General features: G+C 40.7%; 1 protein-coding gene across 4 annotated transcripts in view; it reads left to right on the forward strand.

The window, feature by feature from the left end:
* The window catches only part of NR3C2 (nuclear receptor subfamily 3 group C member 2), a 204,410-nt gene that overhangs the window by 167,310 nt on the left and 14,759 nt on the right, over positions 1-22,341 (forward strand). For all 4 annotated transcript variants that reach the window (XM_032684671.1, XM_032684670.1, XM_032684672.1 and 1 more), the window contains 3 exons: positions 1,685-2,023; positions 2,427-2,571; positions 19,644-19,774. In XM_032684671.1, the coding sequence (XP_032540562.1) occupies positions 1,685-2,023; positions 2,427-2,571; positions 19,644-19,774 (615 nt within the window). The remainder of the gene's footprint in view (positions 1-1,684; positions 2,024-2,426; positions 2,572-19,643; positions 19,775-22,341) is intronic.

Below are 22,341 nucleotides of genomic sequence, written 5' to 3' on the forward strand. Positions count from 1 at the left end.
ATTGTCCTGGACCCTGGGCGTCTGTATCCTGCGTTGCTCATTCCCAGCCTCTGGCTCTGGGCAGGCAGCCCCAGTGTCAAGGAAGCAGTAAAACATTAATGGCTGCTGTCACTGAGAGCAGTGGCAGCTCTGCTGTTGGAGGAGGATTTTCTTAAAACACTGGTTTGTAGAAGAGCAGTGAGGTAGTTCTATTGGTCTTACTGGGGAGTTTTCTGCACCGCAATAGGAGGAGCAGGAACAAGCACATAGAGCAAGCTTTGAAAACTTCACAGGAGGCAGTGGCATGGCATGTTGAGTTGGAGTGGAAGTGAACATTTTGATAATGGAGAAGAGAGGAGGGATGAGATGGAGGTTGGCCAGAAAGGATCCTAAAACTACAAAAAAGGTGCTATATTTAAGGAAAGATGAGGGAGGGGAATTGATGACACGGAAAAAAACTTGAGGAGGTAGACTTGGGAAAGGACATAGACTAAGAAGAGTATTTGCAATAATATTCCAAGTAGGAGTGAGATAGGCTTGTATTTACTGATGCCAGTAAAAGGAATGTTGTAATAATCAAGAGACAGGAAGATAAAAGTCCAGACAAGGGTTTTAGGTGTGAACAGATAGATAAAAAAAACTGTATTTGAGAGAAGTTAACTCTGAAAGAGCTGCAAACATTTAAATTTAGTTCATTAGTTACTGATTTTAAAGATTTTATTTTTTTTTTTTATGTTTCCCTATAGTGAAAAGGGTGGTGGTGGGTTTTTTGTTTGATTCTTTGTGTGTGTTTTTTTAATTGAATTGTCTTGATTTTTAATTCCCATTCCTTCCTCATGCTACAAGATCATTTTGCTGGGGCAGGAGCAGAGCTTTCTACTGGCTTTCATATCTCTGACTCACATGGCAAAGTTGGGAATGCAACCCACAGAGAATGTCTGGTGTCTCTTCAACAAGTGGAAGCACCATAGCATTGCTGTCTTCTAAGAATATTTAGTAAAGAAAAGTAGGAAGGGTAGCATTAAGGAAAAAGAAAGGAAATTAAAAGAAAAGGGGAAGCAAATCATCCGAGAAATGTTGATAGCAGTGAGAAAGGTGTTACACGAGGCCCAATCTTTTTTCTTTAAGTGGGTAAATATTTTTAGCATTATTTCAGAATTACTCAAGAGAAGGGGCAGAGCTCTTATGGAAGTATCAAAGAGGTGGAAGCAAATGGACTTGACTGGCTTGGGCTGTTCAGAATAGGTTGACTACATTTCCAGCTGAAACAAAAGCTTAGGAATGCTCTGGATCTGCTTATTTTTGGCAGATTTCTTTTGATGACCAAATACAATTGAGAACACGAATTGCAGTCTTGTAGGTGAGAAGTGATTAATTTAAGCTACAAAACAGATACAGTTCTGAAATTTTTAATTGGCACCGACCACAATAACTAGGATGTTTTATGCATGTCTGCATGGAGACAGATACTGGACATTTTGTCATCTATAAAAACATCCAGTAAAGCAATGAAAATGAGCTTATAGGTTTGTTTTGGTCATCTTTCCAGTGTGCCAATGCTGCAGGCAGTGAGGTATTTCTTAAGGTTCTGCACCTATTTCACTTAAAAATTTTGATATTACACTTCTGCTTCCATTTTCTATAAAGCCAAGGGTTTTGCTGGCTTTCTGTACTGACTTTGCTCTTACGCTGCTCATTTTCACAGCCCGGAAGTCCAAAAAGTTGGGAAAATTGAAAGGGATGCACGAGGAGCAGCCACAGCAGCGGCAGCAGCCACCACCCCAGAGCCCTGAGGAAGGGACGACGTACATTGCACCTGTGACCGAGCCCTCTGTAAACACTGCACTTGTCCCCCACATGTCTGCTATCTCACCAGCACTTACTCCCTCTCCTGTTAAGATCCTTGAAAGCATTGAACCGGAGATCGTGTACGCGGGATATGACAGCTCGAAGCCAGACACAGCAGAGTACCTGCTTTCCACCTTAAACCGCCTGGCTGGCAAGCAGATGATTCAGGTGGTGAAGTGGGCAAAGATACTTCCAGGTAGGACCATGAATCATTTGGTGAAATGTCACTTGACTGTTTCTTTTAGGTCAAAGAACTATTTGGTTGACAAATTGGGTCTTTAATCTATGGACTCCGTTTGAAAAAACGCACAGTGGGAGGTGCAGGATGAACGTCTGAGAGAAGATTGTTGCGGGTTTTTTGATTTATGTAATGTTTGTTTCATATGTCTGTGACTGATATTTAAAAAGCTTTCATTCTGAATAATAGTCTCTTCGAGTTCTGTCACTGGAATGAAAAATTATGGATTTGTTTTTTCAGAAGTATCCTTTGTGGGAGTGTTGCTCTTGTTCATGGACTCTAGAAGAGTAATGAACAATGTATTCAGTGATGGTTTGACCAACCTTTGTTGCTTATGGGTATTTTCTGTTTTCATCTCTAGGATTTAGAAACTTGCCTCTTGAGGACCAAATTACTTTAATTCAGTATTCATGGATGTGTCTGTCATCGTTTGCCTTGAGTTGGAGATCATACAAACACACAAACAGCCAGTTCCTCTATTTTGCTCCAGACCTGATCTTCGATGAGTAAGTATTCCTTAATGGCCCTTTTTGGTACAGGCTGGAAGGTTTCCTCTGTCTTTATTTGGTTTTCAGACTTAAAAACTAGCTAAATTTTGGGGTTTTTTTCAGTGACTCACTTTTCAGTTGCCAAAGCTTTGATACTGCCATCCACTTCTCCTTATGTATGTGGATGTGTTTTCAAATTAGGACCATCCTACTGGCTTGAAATATGACTGATACATGACCAAGATTTATAGGAAAGAACATTTTTTGGTATCTACTGGAGCTTGGAAAAATGTCTAACTTCTAGGAAATGTGAATGTTTAAATTACTGGGTTTTTCAGAGCAGTCATATAATGGTGCTTTTGTTAACAATATACAGCTGTTCAATGTGTTTTCTTGACAGTCTTAATTACCCTTCTTTGCAACCATGAAAGAAACCGAAATGTTTTTTTCGGTAATGAAACATAACTTCTTTTATGATGCATTCAGACAAAAAGAAGGATCAGACATTCTGTCTGAGTATGTGTTCTTTCATATTTTAAGTTTGTGTGTGTTTAGTGCTTTGCTTTTGATGACTATAATTTAATTTCTGTTCCATTCTCCTAGTGTTTATTACAAGACAGTAAAGTCAAAATCTATGTGAATACACAGGCAGTCACATCATTTGCTTATCCCAGAAGGTTGAGGTTTTTTCTAGAGGTAAAAATGAGACATAATCAATGGGATGTGAGTGTACTTGAAGGGGAAAAAAAAAACCAGGAAAAAAATTAACAAAAAATAACTTATCACTCAGTCCCCTAAAGCATTCTGAAATCTTTTTCTTGGAGAAGATACTTTGTCGCTGTCCGTCTTAATAGTCTGTCTTTGATTTAGGAATTTCTAAATAATTAATGAGTACGAGATTGGTCCCCAAGCAGTGAGCAATATCAAAGGAGGATTCTTTGGTTTGGTTTGTTTTTAAGAGGGTGGACTGGTGATTCATTGCATGTGGTTGAAAATGTAATGTCAGCCATTTTCCTTGTTGAAAGTATCTCCATTACGACTCGGACATTAGAGAATTATCACAGAAGAAAAATAGTATTTGCAACTAAAGCTAAGTGAAAATGTGAACTTTGAAGAGTTTAGTTCTCCTGGGAAAATGCAGACTAAAAGTTCAAACACAAAAGCAGCTTTCCCTCATCTGAAGAAAATCAGTCAGGGGGTCAAAATTTATTGGACAGGGAAATCAATCCTGCTTGCAAACAAAAAAGAGTGTGTGTTGCTAGCATTTGTGATGCTACAGATAGAAGCAACTTCCAGAAGTCGAGATCAATTGTGAGTTTTATGCTGCAAGCCTGGAAGGTAGGTGCCTGCAGAGTTATATTGAGGTTGAGGTTGGAAAAAGGGAATGCAGTGTCATCATGGAGTGCAAAATTAAAACATCCCACATCAGATATATATATATATATATATATATATGTAAGATAGTGTTCTGGCCTTCTACATGTTTAGTAATGTACTCATTGCAAAGCTTCCAAAGGTAGCAGAAGGCAGTTGCTTCTAAATAGACAAAAAATAAACTACCAGGAGGTGTGAGAAGGGGACAGGGGCTTTTGAAGTAGCTAATCAGGGCAAGAAATTTTCTTGGAGATAAGAGTAGGAGATCAGTGTTTACTCCGAAACAGTAATGGCCACATTGCTGGAATAGGAGGGGGTTTTGTCATTTTGCTCATGTTTCATATTTGATGGGAATCATAGCTGATATTTGTTCTCAGTTTCTCATGTTGCCACTCAGGATGGTCTTTGGGACTGCATTTAGAGTCCAAGTTTTGGGCTTTACAGCAAAGTTGTTTTTGGAAGTTGTTGAGAAACTGCACAGAGTCCATGGAGGTTGACCAAGGTGGTTGGGGGCTGACTGGGACAGTGAGGACCTGGGCTCATGCAGCCAGGAGAATACTGTGCTGGGTGCAGTGGGGATTTAATTGCAATCTTCAGCTTCTGGAGGAGTTGTTGTAGAAAAGATGAAGTCAGGCTCTTTATAGAGGTGCTCAGTGGAAAAATGAGTTTTTGATTGCAAGTCTAGCACAACAAACTGCCTCCTTGGCAGCAGGAGAAGACATTTCATAAAGAGATGGTGAAATAGCAGTGTGAAATAAGTGCCCAGAAGGACCTTAGAGTCTTTGGCTTAGAAGATGTCCAAGCCTTCACTGGGCAAAGCCTGTGCCAGCTTTGATATTAGCCCTGCTGTGAGCAGGGGTTTGGACTTGAAACCTCCAGAGGTCCCTCCCAAGCTACTGTGTCATGATTCTAAGTTCAAGAGATGCGGTTCTTTTCCCAGTTTTGAGGTAAAGTAAGAGAATTACTGGAATTATGCAAGTTGACCAATAAAGCTCAGTGTAGAAAACATTCAGATAAGCAAAAAGCATAATACTGTTTGTGAAGTGCTTTGAGGGTTTGGTCTGGAGTTGCTGAAGGCTAATCTTACCTTACTTTTTGAGTACCATGAACTTGGAAATGTAATGTGTAGTTCTAAGTATTGGCTTCTGTTTCTGTGCCACAAGGTTTTATCAGACCTCCCTAAGGTTCACTGCATGCCACTTTTTGAGTGTTTTACTGTCCTCAGCATTTTAGGACTGTATTAATTGATGCAGAATGAAAGGGAGATGCTTTACAGTGACTTTTCCTTCTGCTGGCTTGAGTGAGTAATCTTTCTGTTATCACCTGGCCAAGATTTTCTTGGTATTTCTTCATATTGTGTCTGCAGAGGTCATTTCCCGTCTCCATGCAAGAAAAAATCAGGAATGTCCCTGGCCAGTAGCATACACTCAGTGCCCTAGAGGGTTCAGCATTTTCTTCAATGAACAGTTAAAAAAGAGTGAAAGTAGAGGTTGGCATTAGCAGAATTATGTGGCTTTGTTTTATGTTAAATGAATTTTCCGTTTACTCTTAACTACTGTGAATAAAAGGAAGTCGTAATGTTTCTGGAAGGCCATGATATATGATCTTGTTTTCTTTCTTATTCTGAAGGCCTGTAAACAAGGCAAATAACAAATGAGGATCCCCGTTGTTAATAGCTGTTAAATGTAACTTTGATTGTATAAATACAGTGCAAAATGCCTCCCTACTCATATGTGGTTTGATTTCCTGTTAGGCTTATGGAAGGCTGGAAATATTTATCCGCCTTCATTTAGTCATGCTACATGTCTAATTAAGTGTACTGTTTGTCTCTATGGATCAGGCATATATTCCATTGATTTAATTGGGTTTAAGTAAACATGCAGATTTCAACTGAGGGATAAGAAAATGGCTGCTCGACCTGTTGCAGAAATGCCTAAAAACAGCTTGAAAAGAGGCATAAAACAGACCAGTGTATTTTATGTTGTGTTTGTGTAAGTTATGGCATGTGTGGTTTTTTAGTCCATTTCTTTTGTAGCATAGTAGTTGCAATCAAAACTAATATTCTGTAGGCACAAGCTTTGGGTTTAATCCACAGTAAATCGTTAAAAAGACTGTCGTATACATGACACCGCATAATTCCTGTTGTGGGTAAATACTGTTAAAGAATGATTATTGCATATGTAATAACAATCAAAAGGTGTTGCAGTTATGTTCCTAAAGCTGTGCAAACTCAAATTCAGGAAGTTGCAAAATTCCAAAATTAAGGTAGTCCATGAAGTCATAGTTTAAACATTTTGGGCATATGCACTGAAGACTGTATCCGTAACCAAACCCTTAAGTTATGCTATCCCATAATATTTTTCTCATGTGACTCCTTTGATCAGGTTGGATGAAATGTAGGGATGATACAGGATTATGTAGTGAGAGACTACTGGAGTTTTTCTTCATTTGTTGCCATTGAGAAAGCCTTACCTTGAATGGATCTAGGGATTTGGGAGAACAGAGGGATATTAATGGGGAAGATTTTCTTAAGACGTGGCAAAAGACTGTCCCTAATTCAAGCCCTGAGCTCTGAGACTTTTCAGATTCCTACTGCAAAAGTAACAGAAATCCTACAGAAAAAAAAGTCTGTTGTTTATTTAACTCGTGGGAGGGAGAAAATTTCTCTCTAAGGCTTAACCAAAGACTTTAGCTGAAATTTTCTAATCTAATTCAACCTGAGGCAGGCATATGCATGGACAATTTAAGTCCAGAGCATTAAATGGGTAGAATTACCCACAATTGAAAGCAGGAAACTGAGCGGTGCTGCCTGGAATGGGTGCAAGAACAAAGCAAGGGATGCAGCAAAACAAAATGGTTTGTAACACTACCTTGTTTTCAGGGATTCTGACTGAAACTATGCACAATACACTGTTTACTACAGGGAATAGCCTAAAACATGATTTTTAAGATATGATCCTTGAAGGCAGGGAAGTTAGTTGCAGATTCCATTGGTCTTTCCCTTACTGGATGAATTAATCAGTGAACTAATAGCTAAGTTAGTGACCTTTTGAAGGAAAAGTCCTCAACATTTTTGAAAAGAGGTGGTGTGACAGTTCATGTCTAGAAGAATTGCAATCTTTCAGTAGTAGGAACTTGTCTTTGCAGTGCAAAAGTCAGATGCCTAAATTCCAGAGAAAGGCAAGGGATGCTTCTTCTTGCTCACGTTGTAACGGGCTCAGGCACTGCTGTCCCGCCGGCTAGTGGTGGCAACATCCCAGGTATCTGCTTCCACCCATACATTAAATCAGGGCATTGGCTGGCAACCTTTCAGAGGCTCAGGAAGGAATAAAAACCATTTATGAGTGCAGCACTGCCAACAGAAACCTGAGAGGAGCCAAGACATGGAATGGCAGGGATCCTCGCTCCCACAACGTGGGAAACCAGTGGGAGCAGTGGGACATGGGCTGCCTTTGGAGCCATGGCTTTTACTCCCAGCACGTCTCCTCCTCCCAGCTGGAAGCCAGAAACTACATCCCTCATGGCAAGCTGCACTGGAAGAGGTATGGTGACTTCTTATTTCTCCATTGGGCAAAAACCCAGCTGTGGAATTGCTGACGACTATTAAAACTCAAACCCTGCTCCTCTTTGGCGTATGCTGGTTTCTGCTGGCTTAAAAACCCCAAAGGGACAGCCTGCCCCCAGAGTTCCTCCACAGGTCTTGATATATCTTTTGATTTTAAGTTTTCCTTGATCTCTTTGTGGATTTCTGAATCCTTTGGGACATCTGAAGAGGCTCAAGATTCCAAGATCCTTTACTATTTTTAGAAAATTTACCCAAATTACCTTATTTACCATTCCAGTCTTATCTAGCTGTAAAACAGCAATGATGTGGGATACGGGCAGAATTCAGTAATGCTGAGACACACCATGTTGAGACTCTTTAGTACATTAAAGTACAACATCAATATTTCAACAGTATTTTGGAAATGCACTGAATGACTAATGTGCTGTGTGTTTTCTTTCTCCTTTGATTTTTCTTGATTTGTCATCTGCAGCATAAAGAATAAATCATAGGTGCATAAGTATGCAGGTTCTGAATTTCCTGGCCATTGTACTTTATTCTGTCATTGTTTTTTTTTTACCCTAGTCAAGGACTTGAGGATTTGCCTGATAAGAACAGCACTAGGTATTGCATGAGGTACCTGAAAGTACTGAAGTGAACTTGAAAAGCTGAGTCTAAAAACTGGGACCAGTTTTCACAAGCATTTGGATCAGTATGTCTCTTTTCAATCTCTGAAATTATTGTATTAAGTCATATGCAGCTCAGTCCTTACAGTAAAAAGGTTTCAGTAGGGGCTGCATTTTACTGAATATTATATACAAAACATTAAGAGCAGAATATACCAATTGATATATTGGTTGGTGGTTTTGACTGATAAGGTGAGGCTTCAGGCCATGGATTTTGAATGCAGAAGTGGCTGTCCTTTCATTATTTCCATTTCAGGCAATTGTGACACTACTGGCTATTATAGTTTGTAGTGCAGTACGGATAGATTTTTTCATTACAAAATTCAATCATCTACTCCAAATACTTTTAAATAATGCATACTATGTATGTAGTGTAGTTTAACAAACTAAGTTTACTATAAATTAATATAAATACACCCTTTAAAGGGCAAGATTTAACTTCCAGTAAACTCAAACTGTAGTATTTCAAGCATGTCTCATGCTGTGCTTTTGATAATTGTCCCAAGTGTGAGGTTTTAACATTTAAAAGGAGACAGAGGTTGATATTAGCAATAGAGTAGAAAAACAGAGCATACATTTTGCAAATAAGAAAGTTGTTATAGAGCAAATGAGGTAGAGAGGGGCAGGGAAAATAGCTTCAGTACATTGGGATTTCTGTGAAGTTTCTGTGGTAGTGTTGTCATGGGATGTGGATGGGCAGAGGATTTTGTAACATTGAGGAAAGTCGTAAAATTAAAGTGAGAATTAAGATGTAGCTCAACTGAATAGCTAAGATTTTCTTTTAAATCTACATTTAATAACTATGTATAGTTTATTAGTAAATAAAATGCTCATCATCTTTTCATTACGTTTCTAATATCCTCTCTCAATACATGCATGTGGAAGCTGGGACCATTAGGATTTGGTATTGCATAAGGCAGTGCAAGGATGCAGCAGCCTCTCTGTGCCCTTTCAGTGCTGAAGCCTGTAAGTCTTCCTGGTATTCTGATTTCTATGGTAACAGCAGGAAGATAGACGTAATAAAATAAGCTGAATATTTAAGAACAGCTTTTTTTTTAACCTTATATACCTTGAGGGTTTGAGGGGGGTTGATTACTTAGATCATCTGTGAATAGTGATAAAGCCAATAAGTAACTTTTTTTATTGCTTAAATGATTACTTTTTTGCTTTTATGTTCTACAGGATGATGACTGTTAACCCTTTTGGCTTCTTTTGCAATCTGTTAATCCTGTAGTTTCTAAATTTAGGTATATTTGTAATCTCTTTCATCTGGCAGTCTCCAAATCCCTCATTTTTAATTAGTGCTGCCGGAACAATGGTTGATGGGAGTTGTCAATGTTCACTCTTTGCTAATAAATTGTGTGTGTGATCCCTGATCTTGTTAAAAGGTCATCAAGCACTCCTTGATGATCCTCCCTGCATGGTTTTTGTATGCATATATTATTTTGATGAGGAGTACTGCATTCATACCAACTGTCAGTGCAGTAAGAAGTATCTTTATCAGTAATTTTTTTTATATATGTTGTTACTATTATTTACTTTTTCATTAAGTGCAGCTTAGTTCCCATCCAGAGATGTACATGAAAGGATTTTGTTACATAGCCACCCCACAATAGTGCAGACACAGAAGGAAATTTTGAAAAACTGCTGTCATACCTGTACATAATGGATGTAATATGCTTCAACTAGATTTTCCAAGTCTTTATTTTACTTTTTCTTTGTAAGCAGGTCATTGGTTGGGCAAAGCAATAGATTTGATTTCTTTGCATAAATTTCTAAAGTCTCTGCCTTTTAATGCCTCTATCTCTAAACATTTCCTAAATTTCTAGAGTGTTTTGGTTCAAACTCTGAAACTGTAAGGGAAAACAGGAGATAAAGTATTTTTAAGGAGATCTGGAAGAGTGTGGAAACCACTAGAAGAAAGGTCCATCTAGCACAGTTTCTCATCCTTTAAACTGGCGAGTTGCAAAGAAAGCTTAAGATCAGGACAAGGATAAAATGATACTTCTTCATTTGCCTGTTACAGCAGTCAGTGATTTGGATACTTTCTGAATGTGAGATTGCATTTGGACAGTTGTGCTTAATAACCCTTTTGTACCTTTCTTCTGTGAATTTACCTAATAACTTTTCGAATGCATTTATAATCTTGACATCTAAAATGTTCCGTGGCAGTCGCTTCTGCAGTTTAATCATGCATATTTGGTTGTTGGAGATGTTTCTAAAGCAGGTGGCTGATAATTTCATGGAGTGCCACTTCATTCCTGTGTTTGTAGTAATAGTGGATATAATCCTTCTCATCTGATGTGTGGCATTCATCACTTAGATCTCTGTCAAGTCCTGTTGTTTCTTCTATGAGCTGAAGAATCAGGTAGTCAGTGTAATCCTCTCTTGTATATCAGTTGTCTGGAATCCCTGGCCATCCTCAGCTCTTCCCTCCGTGCTTTTGCCAGCCCATTGTATTAATTTTGGGAGGAGACCAGACTGACATGCTGATTTCAGAGTACAGTGGACGCAGTAGAAAAATTACGAATTCTGTCTTGCTTTCGACTCTTCTCTCACATCTTCACTTTTTTTTTTTTAACAAACATGGAACAAACATTTTCAGAAGGCAGAAGCCCCCAAAAACCTGTCCCAGGTTATGCCTAGGTCTCTTTATTGTGTGATGTTTGTTAATCTTGTTGTTTTGTATGTATGATGGGAGGTGATTATACTGTCTGCATTGTCCATGTAGTGGTTTTCACCTTCCATTTTGTCAGCCAGCCACACAGACTTGCAGGATTTTTCAGTCTTTCACAGGGAGCTCTGGATTTCATCACCTGGAGTCATCAGCGAGCCCTATCACTTCCATAGGTCTGATTTTTTTTCAGGTGATGTATGACCACAGTTCTCAGTCCTTGTCCCAGCATGGAGCTCTGTGAGACTTCCGTGGTAACCTCCATTACTTGTGGGAGATATCCATTTGTTATTACCCTCGGTCTCCTATTTTTGAGCTGCTAATAATCCCTGAAGAGACCTCCTCCTTATCCCTAAGCTCTCTTTAAGAGCTTTCAGGAGATCTTTTTAATGGCTTTAAAATCCAACCTTGCCAGGATTGCATCCCCACATACGTCTTCATGCAAAGCAGTGTGCAGGTCCTAGACCAGTAATTACCCATGCTGGCACACTGACAGATGGTGTTAGAGCCCATACCCAAGATGCATGCCCCAGTTTCCTTTGTGTGGAAACCAGGGCAGAGGAGAGGAGGAGGAGAGGGTTGGTGTTTGCTTAGGTCTCACCCCATATGGCTGTGGGATGCAGCTAGACCTGGCATGTGCAAAGCATTTCCGTCGTACAGACGTTGCCTGTATCCACAAGAACATCCTTGTGCTATCGTTAGAGTGCTCTTACAGATTCGGGAGACGTGACCTCTCCCTGCCGAAGTTCTGCTGACTTTCTTCCCGTACAGCATATTTATTTATCTATTCATGCTTCTCTTTCAATCGTTTTGCCAGATATAGAAACGAGACTTACTAGCCTCTGGTCTCTGGAGTGCTCCCTTCCCACTCTCAGACCCATTTTAAGAAATCAGTCACGTTTGTCGCCTTCCATGACTTTTATAAGGGCAATTTAAGCAATAAGCTGCACAGCACGGTTAGTAGTTCAGCAATTCCGTATTTAAGTTGCTTTACAGCTCGTGGATGGATGCCATCTGGTCTTGGTGATTTATTACTATTCATTTTACTGGATTTTTTTTTTTTTTTGGTCTTTCTAAACCCTCTTTTACTTACACTTTAATCTGAAACTAGTTCTCATACTTTGCTTACTGAAAAGGCTCTGGTGCAGAGCCTTCCTGGACTCCTCTATGGAAAGCACTCATGCAAAGATTTCATTTAACTTTTCTGATCTTTCTCAAACACTTCTTTTTCATCTTGATCATCAGTTGGCCCAGTGAATATTCTGGCAGGTTTCCAGCTTGTGATGTATTCAAAAGGATTTGACTGTTACTTTTTATTACTTTAACATGAAGACTTGCCCAATGATTTTACATTTAACATGGCATAATTATGCTCTCTTAGTATTGTCTCAACATGATTTTGGGACATCCACAAGCCTTTTGGGAGGGTTTATTTTCACTTCTCTCGAGGTCTTTGGCCGGGAGGGTTAGGATAGGGGTTTGTTCCTTGCAAGTGTCTGTCTGAACATGGTGCTGCGTTAATCTTTCTACACATGGATGAGCTATTTGCTGGCATCTCCAAATGCCTTTCACATGCTTTGATTTGCTACTTCCTCTGTAGAGTTAAATGTGATTTAAAGAAAAATTAGGAAGTCATTTTTCTAGACTGGTATGAGATGAAGACATGCCTCAGTTGACTTCCAGAAAATGCCAGGCTCTATGTGACAGCATGAGTAAAGTCTTGATTTTTGAGGCGTTGTTGGCGTAAGAGGAGAATTGCCTCTGCATGTGGAATATAGCAGTAATTTTGTTGATGAACCACTGCAAGTAGCAATGAGCCCTGGCAGAATGGATGTATAAAACAATACCTGATGAACACTTTTTCTGGCTGTCAGTACCTTTCTCTGATGAACTTTAAAACAGAGTATTTATTGTCATGTGTACATTTTCATCACTTATTATTGAATGTGGTATTGAAAAAGCTTTTTGGTAAAGGCATAATTATGTATTTTCTAATTAAAATTGTGGTTTGTCTCTTTTGAAATGCAAATGCAAATCAAAAGAGAGTATTTGGTATCAGCATTCAGCTAACTGCATAATTAACTGTTAATACCAGCAGATACTTGGGGGTTTTTTTGCTGTTGATGTGCTTAGGATTTTAGGGTTACATAACTTGGTGATTATTAAGTTGGATTTTAGCACAGGTTCTCTGTTAGTGATTGCGAGCTGAAACTCTCCTTTGGCAATCATTATCCATGGGCTGTTGCCAATTCCTTTGTTGATAGGCATATAACAGGAGGACACTTGGCTGAAACTCTTAAAGCAGCTCTAAATTTCTTAGTTGTCTGGGATGGTATTCTCTAGGATCACCATGAGATTTTCTTGCAAGAAAGCTAATTTTCAGACTTGAGTCCTTTAAGTTCAGTTTAAAATTGCCAAAATGAGTTTAAAAATTGCCAGTTGCTTTGGTGGCTAAAGCCCACAAAATACTAGCTCATGTCTGCAGATCTGTTTTAATACGAAATGATCCTCCTTGTCTGACTGTCAGTGTTCAGCATTGGTACTCTCAAGTCCAGTCCCTGTTTTGTCCTGGGTTTGACGGGTTCTCCTGCCAAGGTCATTGTAGTGACCTTGTGACGTGTAGTGCCAGTGCTCCCAGGTACGCACCCCTCAGTCTGCAGCAGCACTGTCACCTGGGGAGAAGCTTGTGGGATTAAATGATCCTTATCAGAAGGAAGAAAGGTTGCTGGTGGTGCAGAAGATGGGGTATTTATTTCTAATGGCTTACTGACAAGTTGCAGGGAAAATGGACGTGACCCAAATTTCTCTCCAGTAGAAACTGATGACAGAACTGCCATGAATTTCAACGGGCTTGAGTGCCTGCATTTGCCATTGCTGCAAGGTAACAGGTATTTTTACCTTCCTGGAAAGAAATTACTCTAAAGCTTTGCTTTAAGAGTTGAAGGAGTATGTTTTGTCTCTTTCTGCCGTGGCTTGCAGAGTAAGCAGAGATTAGAAAGTGCTGAATAAGACATAAGTACTGAATGAAAAGTCATAATTGAATTTTGCCTGAATTCTGCATGGTTTTTTGCTTGGATTTTGATCAGTGCAATAACTTAATGATGCTGCTCCAGTACTGCTGACTTTGGTTGCATTTATAATGGCTTCAAGATGGGAAACAGGTGTCTGTGTACAGTCCATTGTGCAGAGTAATGCACAGTGTGTCCCAATGCTGCTGAACATGCAGCAGTGCAGGGACTGCCCCTTTGCATGGAAGAATTGGTTCAGTTTTATTCTAGGTGGTGTCTGTTGCCCCTGTTGGAGCTGGTGAAGTGTAATACTCCCTCAAGAAACAGTAAATTGTTGTGAAAATAAAGTCTGGTTTTTTTTCTTTCCCCAAGAACCTCAAAACTTTTTCCAGTCAAAGAAGCCCTCTCAAGGCAGGTAAGATAATTCAGGCCAAGGGCTTTTCTGATTAGATGGTTTGAGCAGCTGAACAAGGGATGCTGTGATCCCACGTCCCTGCTATTTTTCCCTCTTTATCCACAGCATCTCTGCCTTGCCCTCAAGGTGTCTGGTGATGTTTTGCTCCTCTCTCTGCCAAGTTCAAACTGACTTCTTCTGGCATGGGGGAAAGCGTAACTTGTTTTCTGAGGGTTCCAAACAAGTTTTGACCTTCAGGCCTTTGGCAGGTTTTGTTGTTGGGTTGCATTTGTTTGATTGTTTATTTGTTTTGGTTTTGTTACAGTATAATGTACTTTATGAATTTCCCTGAAATAATTAAATTGGTGGGCAACCTTCAAATGGATACAGGTTTTAGTCTAGCAAAGAAAAAGCTCTTGGTTATAAAATTGGTTCTTACAGTGGTAAAAAGTGTAAATCAGAAAACACAAAAAATATCTTTGACATCAGATTTTTGCTACAAATCTTACTTGGTCTTCTCCTCAGTCTTTTGAGCTGCAGAGGCCAAGGGACTAATTCAGCTGCATGTTTGTTCCTCTGAGGTGCTGTGAAAGGGGATGACTTGGCTCATTTTTTCTTGGGATTATCAGCAAGCCACTTAAGTCGTGATGAAACTTCAACACACCCACCACAGCTTTCCCTTTCTTCGCTTCCCTGTCTAATTTAGGAAGATGCCTTGTGCTGCAGCTTTGAATACTATCCATGAGAAAGTAAATAAAACATGGTATCATGTTTGGTTTGGGGCTGAGTTTCACCTGTCAGTGAATATTTCTTGATGCGTGGGTTCCTCTTCTTGGTTACGGTCAGTGGAGCTGCAGTTTCGACCCTCAACAAGGAGATTTACGATACTAGACTTTGTGATGACTTCATAAATGATAATTTACTTAGTCATAACAAGTTGTTTCTATTCAGCATGCCTTTAGTTTCACAGTTTTTGATGTGGCTATTTGGTTTCCATGGAGGTCACGTAAGGGTATTAATGAGATATAAGACTGGTTTGGTATTTAGGATGCCTTGTCTTAAATAGTTTCCTCAAACCTCCCTCATCTCACGGTGTGACTGCTCAACTCCTTACGTATCTGTTGTGGTTGAGTGGCTCATCCCTTGGTGATGTGGGTCATCAGTTCCATACCAGCCAGGTGCTCAAGTCATTTGTCTCGTCACTCACCCCAGTGTAAAAGGACAGCTACATCCACAGAGCAGGGGAACAGGAGGAGCTGGGTTGGTCTGCCACTTTTTCATCCATGTATTCAGTTCTCAGTGATTACATCTTGAGAATGAAACAGGGTGAGGCACTGGGCTGGTACCGCAGAGTTGGTCTCCCTGCAGCCTGCCCATGAAAGGAGGATTGGAGATCTGGAGTCAATTTGATGGCAGAAATGAGAGAGGTGAGGATGTAAAGTTCACATGGGGGGTGAGGGGAAGATCCCAGATCAAGTGGGGAGAAAGAAAAGACCAGGGAAAGTACGAGGGAGTCTCTCAACTAGGAACGTGTCTGGTGCAGTTCATGGAGAGAAACCCAACAGCAGGAACTAAACCTCTCTTCCCACCAAGGTGGAGATGCCTTAGAGGGCTTTGCCAGCAGAAGTGCCCACCTTGTCTCCTCCTGAGGGAAAGGGGGAAAACGCAGCAGCAGTGGGGATGTGATGAGCAAATCAGTGACCAGTTAACACAAGGTTCCCGTGGTCAGAGAGGCTGTGCAGGAGCAGGTGGAAATTGGGCAGAGCAGTAACTGGGGGAATTGGGCTGGTGGCAGCTGCTCTGCCCATCCACAGGGCTGCAGGAAAGGTCAGACAGAATGTGAGCCAGGCATTAAATTAAGCCTGTAAGGAGACACTTGGGGAACTTAAGATGGATTAACTTAAGGTGTAAACTTTAAAGCGTATTATTATGAAGGAGGATTAAGCTAAACTGAGCTAATGACACCACTTTTGAATGCGTATCCACGTAGCGGATTCAGAGCTTTGGCTCCATGCCTTTTATTACTTAAATGTACTTACCTTCTTAAATGTCCCCATAAAGATACATGCCCTTATATTCCAGGTCTTCATATTCTCCATTTTCGATGTTGAGAAGTTTAGATGTTGTGTCAGAGGTAGGACTGGGTTTGAGTGGTTGGGTTTTGCCTTTTTTTTTTCCCTCCTCTTTTTTTAAAAAAAAAAAAAAAAAGGTAATGGGGAAGACAACATAGAAGATTGTTTTAATTTTTCCCTGTGATGGTAATGACATTTGTGATGACTTGATGATATTTATTCTTAGATGATGCATTTGGGAAGGAAGATATAACTTTGTTCATGTTATGTTGACATATCTTAATTTCTCTGTGCTGCTTCTCTTTTAACATATTCTATTGCTTTATTTTTGTTGTTACTCTCATGGTATTGGGGTATCTGTGATGTCAGCATCTGAATTTTTCAAAAGCTCTGTACCCTCTTATTTTACACAGTGTGGGTTAAAAATCAAATGCAAAGTTGAGTACTGTGAACTCCCACAAAATGCTTATTTTGCTCTAAACAGTCATGAATTAACTAACATAATTTGTAGTTAGTAATAATTTGTAAATAAGTAATAAATCAACGGAATTGATTTTTCAGGAGGGAAACTGATTTGAAATTACAAGTTTGCTGTACATTAAACAAACCACAAAGTAACTTGTTCTGTGTATAATTTTATCTCACTACTAACAATGCCATCAGGTTTTCCTTGAGGGTAACCTAGAGATCAATATTTGTAAGTAGATGAAAGACTGAATATTTTAAAGGTAGACAGAAAAATAACTAGCCAAAAAACCCCTATTACTGAAATTCTTTTGTCTAGGCAGTCATATAAAAGCAAAACAAGTGCAAAGAAAAACATAAGGTAGAAAAAGTAAAATGTCAAAAAAAGTTCAATGCAATATAAAAAAAGGTTTTGAGTCAGAGTACTTTTATGTTGGCTCTCACGGAGACTGTTTAGCCACACTGTTTAGTGAAAGCATGAGAAACCTGAGATAAAGCATCAAAATGTTTCATTTTATTTGCTGTGTGGCTTGTGGTATCTGATGAAAGGTCTGGTGCTTCTCCTCTCTGTGGAGGTCAAATGCAGATAGGGATGGTGGCAGCAGCTTTGTGTTCTGAGGCTGGAGAAACTAACCCTGGTGTCCTGCAAAAGTAAGGATGGATGTAATAGACTGTTCTTATTTTGAATCCTTCTGTCTTTGGCAGCCTGAGATATACCTTAAAATTTATTTTTTAAAATACAAGCATTCATTATTAATCATTTGCCTTTCGACTTCAGTATGTATCCCTCTTAACCTCCTGGGAGAGGTCAGTTAAAAGCCACTTTTACCTGTGTCCTAGATCTGGATTTAGTAAGTATGAGAAGAGGGAGGGAAGGAGGAGGAGCAGGAGGGAGATCACTCTCTGGGGTTTTTCAGGGCCCTTTTCCCCAACTGTCTTTGGGGTCAGCTCAGAGGTGACTGCAGCCATTTGGTCTCTGGACAATAACAACCTGTCAGGCAGGAGGACCTGGGGCTGGTTTAGGGGAATGTCCCCAGTGGGGGGTGGGCTGTGTCATGCAGTGGCCAAATGAGAAGGAGCCCCCATCCCTGACGCCCTGGCCGTCCATCCTAAGGGCACGTCCACACACCATGAGAGATCCAGGTGCTGCTGTGCCCACAACCCTCGGCAGACCTGGGGCTGGAGCAGGACCCTGGGCACAGCAGCTTCAGAAATGCCCATGTTATGTGTATCTGGTGTCTTTTAATTTGTATCTGGTGTCTTTTAATTTTGCAAATCCTTTTCTGGTCCATCCAGTGCCAGTTACTCTGGATCACTCTGTTTATATGACACCACGGGCACTGAGATGAGACTCTCTGGGCTTGTGTGCATTCAGTCTCTCAAACAGAGCACCGAGTGGCATTTCGGCCAGCATCCAAAGCATTCAAAGACTATTTTCTATTCATTTTCTTCCGTGCAGTCCATGATGCATAATAAAAACAAGTACATATGGCATTACAGCTACTATATTAAATTAAATAAAAAAAAAAAGCTGGAAGTTCTTAGTCTCAAGAAAAGGGTGGAGCAGGGTAAAAGTGCAGAACTCATATAACAATGGGGAGTCCACTTTATTAGTATTAAGGAGGAAAATAAAATCTGCTCTGGCAGTAGTGAAATGAAACACCAGGAAGATTATGTCAGTCTTTGTTTGCACACAGTATGATTCTTCTCTTTCACCAGCCAATTTGTATATTTGAAAAGGCAGTTGCTTGGTTAAAATAACGAGCTGAACTTCATCCAATTCCATCCAATTCCCCAATTATGTGAAAAAAAATGTTAGAATATAGACAATTGATTTTGAGCAGTTAAAAAAAAAAAAAGTGGTGGTCAATGAACAATTATAGGGTCTCATCTAAGTACCCAGACAGACAGATAGATAGATGGGTTGATTGATATGTATGTATCACAGTTTCAGCTGAGATGGGCAATTCTCATTGACTGATTGCTGTAGTTGTTGTGGTTTGGGATGGCAGCTTTAGAATTTTAGCAAAAATTCTAACTAATTCTGTCTGAAACTTCGACAGGATAGGTTAGCCTAGGATTATGTCAGAGAAGAGAGATGAGATCTGAAGCTAGATTTATGAACATGAATTTAAAGAAAAAAAAAGTTACCTGGATACAAGTCATGTATCCTAATTATTTTGTGATTTAACAGGCAAAAGTCTGTGTTAATAAACGATTTTCTTGTCTTACATATTCCTTTATTCCAGATTATTTTAGATTATTATTTTGGAAAAAAATACCCATTTGTTTTGAATATTTCAGTTTGTTCAGTTTGAGCAAGATATGTCAACTGATGGGAGAGTCTATCATTTAGAACATGTATGCACTGGGTGTAGGGTTCCTCTGTTGCACCACTTCTGACCTCTTCAGCAGGCGTGTTTCCATTAGCCAGGGCAGAGCTGCACAAACACTGACAATTCAAATACATTTTAAAACATTTTTGCCAGTTCATTGACATCAACAGTGTATAAAACTCTAATTACGTTTGTTACTATTCCTTTTAGTGGAGTGGATGTTAATGTTGCCTTTGGTCTGCTGGGTAGTGAAGTGAACTCCTACAGCATTGCACATGGTGTAGGAGCAAGGTGATGCCCAGGTCTCCCAAAGTTCACAGGCACTGGGGGAACGGGGACCAGGCAACCCTCCGGGGATGACAGGGCTCCAGCTTCTACTCCGTGTTCCTCAGCTCCTTTGTGGTGTCTCCTCCTGACCTCTGTGTGATCAGCTCTTGGTTTCTAGGTCACACCTCACTTTCCTCGTGGGTGGTCTCCCCCACGCATGTTGGGCTCTCCCATATTTATCCTCTGGATTTTGTTTCTCTTTCTTTGCAGGGAGCGAATGCGCCAGTCTGCGATGTTTGAACTCTGCCAGGGGATGCACCAGATCAGTCTGCAGTTTGTCCGCTTGCAGCTTAGCTTTGAGGAGTACACTATAATGAAAGTTTTGCTGCTGTTGAGCACAGGTAAGTTGGATTCATGGTTACATGGGAATACTTGAAAATACTCCAGTTCACAGAGAGATGCAGTGATTTTAACTTATGTGATAAAAGTGCCGAACTGTTTCCAGCTGGGCCGCAGGAATAAGCCTGGGTTTATGTCTTGGGGTTTATCTGCAGTTAGCACGGGAAGTGTCTTTGCAATTTCAGTGTATCCACACACATTGGAGGGACAGGAGTGGACAGGCATGGGACTTTGGCCCTCTGCTCCTTAGGGGGACCACATAAGTAGACCAGACATGCTAAGAAAGTGCTACAACTGTGGGGACTGAGGCGAAATCCCTGCTCAACATTCAAAGCCACCAAAGTTTAGCTGACTTTGCATTACCTTCAAGATCGAAAGATGTGCATTGCCAGTACGGCAGAGCAGGTGATTTTGTAATTCCAAGTGATTTTAGAATGTTAAGCTCTTCTACAGGCTTCCGAAAGTTTAACAAATGACAGTGCCTGCTTTATTTTTTCTTGATTGTCCTGTTTGGAGTTTTAAGATACAAAATTACATCTTGGTGTTTGTTACAGCACTACGTAGTAATTAGCATGTCTCTTGGTCTTATCTTACTGAAAATATTGAAAAACTCCTGTCCCAGTACACTTGTACAAATATACAGGCAGTTAGTACATTACTTTTCCATCAGTCTTGATGAAAAAGCCAGTTACTTATAAACAAACTTTTCTCTGTAGAATCATGTTCCTTTTTGTGGGATCCACGTGGTGACATCATGATGAGCTAACGCATCAGTTTGATGGGCAGGCGTTCGTGATGTCACTTCAGTGAACTCACCAAAGAAGAATTCCCCTGACAGTAGGAGGCTGGAGGAGAGGAGGAGCAGCAGGAGATCAAAGGGGCCACTGCGCTTATTCTGGCCTTCATTCACAAGCTGTCAGCAGCAGGACACGGGGCCAGGGGCTGCCAGGGCTCATGTTGCACAGAGCACCTCCCTGTTTGGTGGTGAGTGGAGCCCTCTGAGATCCCATTGCCTTCTCCCATCACCTGCTGCCAGAGATGAGGGAAGAAGCAAATGGCAAGCAGGAGGCATGAGTTGTGCAGCACTGGCCGGTGCCCATCGCTGAAACCACTAGAGACCAGAGCAGACGAGTGCATTGGCGGATTTAGGCACCCAGGAGCCTCCCAAGTCCCCATCCGTGCATGGGCATGTTGGATGCAGGAACAATTTGGTGCCTACAAAGGGATTTGCAGCATCCAGCAAAGCTGAGTGGCCACCCCTTCGGGTGAGGTGCTGGGATGGGCACTTTCTCCCTCCTTGCAGTGCCTTTTGCCCATCCCATCAAGCTGGTAGCTCTGTGGTTAAAGTACCTGCCCTTGAGGGAGGTCGTGAAGCCGCAGTTCCTGTCCATGCTGGAGGGGATTTGCATCAGCTAACAGAAACCTCTTGGAGCTGTAAGTTTTTTGGGCCCAGCTGTCTCCCTCCCTCCTTCTGATTGAAGCTGTTCCAGCTCACTGGGATGGGGAGAGACACTGCTGGTTGGGGAGCACTTTCTGTCCTGGCCCACAGAACCTGACCTCCAGGTCCCACTCCACCAAGGGGTGGAGGAGGTGGTCTGCCAGTGAAACGGGAACAGTAGGAAGTCGATACACTCCAGGGTTGCCCTGAGGGGTAAGTGGGCTTTTTTAAAGATTGCCACTCAGGGTCTTTTCAGAAGCAACTAGCAGTGCTTAACGTGGATGTGCTCAGGGGGTTGGCTCCCAAAACGTTCCTGAGAGAGTGTCTGGATTGGAGATCTGCCTCTGCAACTTTTTAATCAACCCTAAAGGGGGAGAATCTTTAGAAAAAGAACCTGAAGGCATTCTAAAAATGTAGCAAAGTGTCTTTAAGCTAGGTATTTATTATTCTACCCTCTTGAGAGTATAAACTAATGAGTTATTGCAGGAATCTGTTAGGCGAGATCAGCCTGGCCAATTAACATCAGTGAGCTGGGTCCCTTTGAAACACACACCACGGTCACTAGAAAACCTGCTAAAAATAGTTTGTTTTGAGAGAATCAGGATATTTATGAGAGAGAGAAGAATGAAATGGAAATGAAGACAGTAACAAAACCCAGAAAGTGTCATGTGAAGGGCAGCAAACCTGTTTTTGAATGATTACACCTTTGTACAGTCTTATGACAGAAAACACCAGGTTTGTTTTCATTTAATTTTTTTTACTGAATCATGTGATAAGCAGAGTACAGGTTATTCTGAAACTTTCATGGAGACCACATCAAGGAAGTTTCACTCCATTTACATGTGGAAGAAACCACACATTACAACTCAATTGTTTTCTTGCTTTCCACAGACCATAGATTTTGGGAGCTTGCCAACAACATTGCTGCATTTAATAAGTAAAATCAGAAACACTGGGCAAATCTCCAGAATTTCATGTTTTGCTTGAGTTCTCTTTATTTGTGGTCTTTCTTTCTTTCTTAATAATCTGGCTGGGGTGATGGTATAATAATTTTCAGACAGAACAGTAAAATACATAGTAGTAGACAAAGAAAGAGTGGCTCTGACAGTCTTTAAGCAGCATGTAGGAATA

Source organism: Chiroxiphia lanceolata, chromosome 4 (assembly GCF_009829145.1).
Source record: "Chiroxiphia lanceolata isolate bChiLan1 chromosome 4, bChiLan1.pri, whole genome shotgun sequence".
In the NCBI taxonomy this organism is placed as follows: Eukaryota; Metazoa; Chordata; class Aves; order Passeriformes; family Pipridae; genus Chiroxiphia; species Chiroxiphia lanceolata.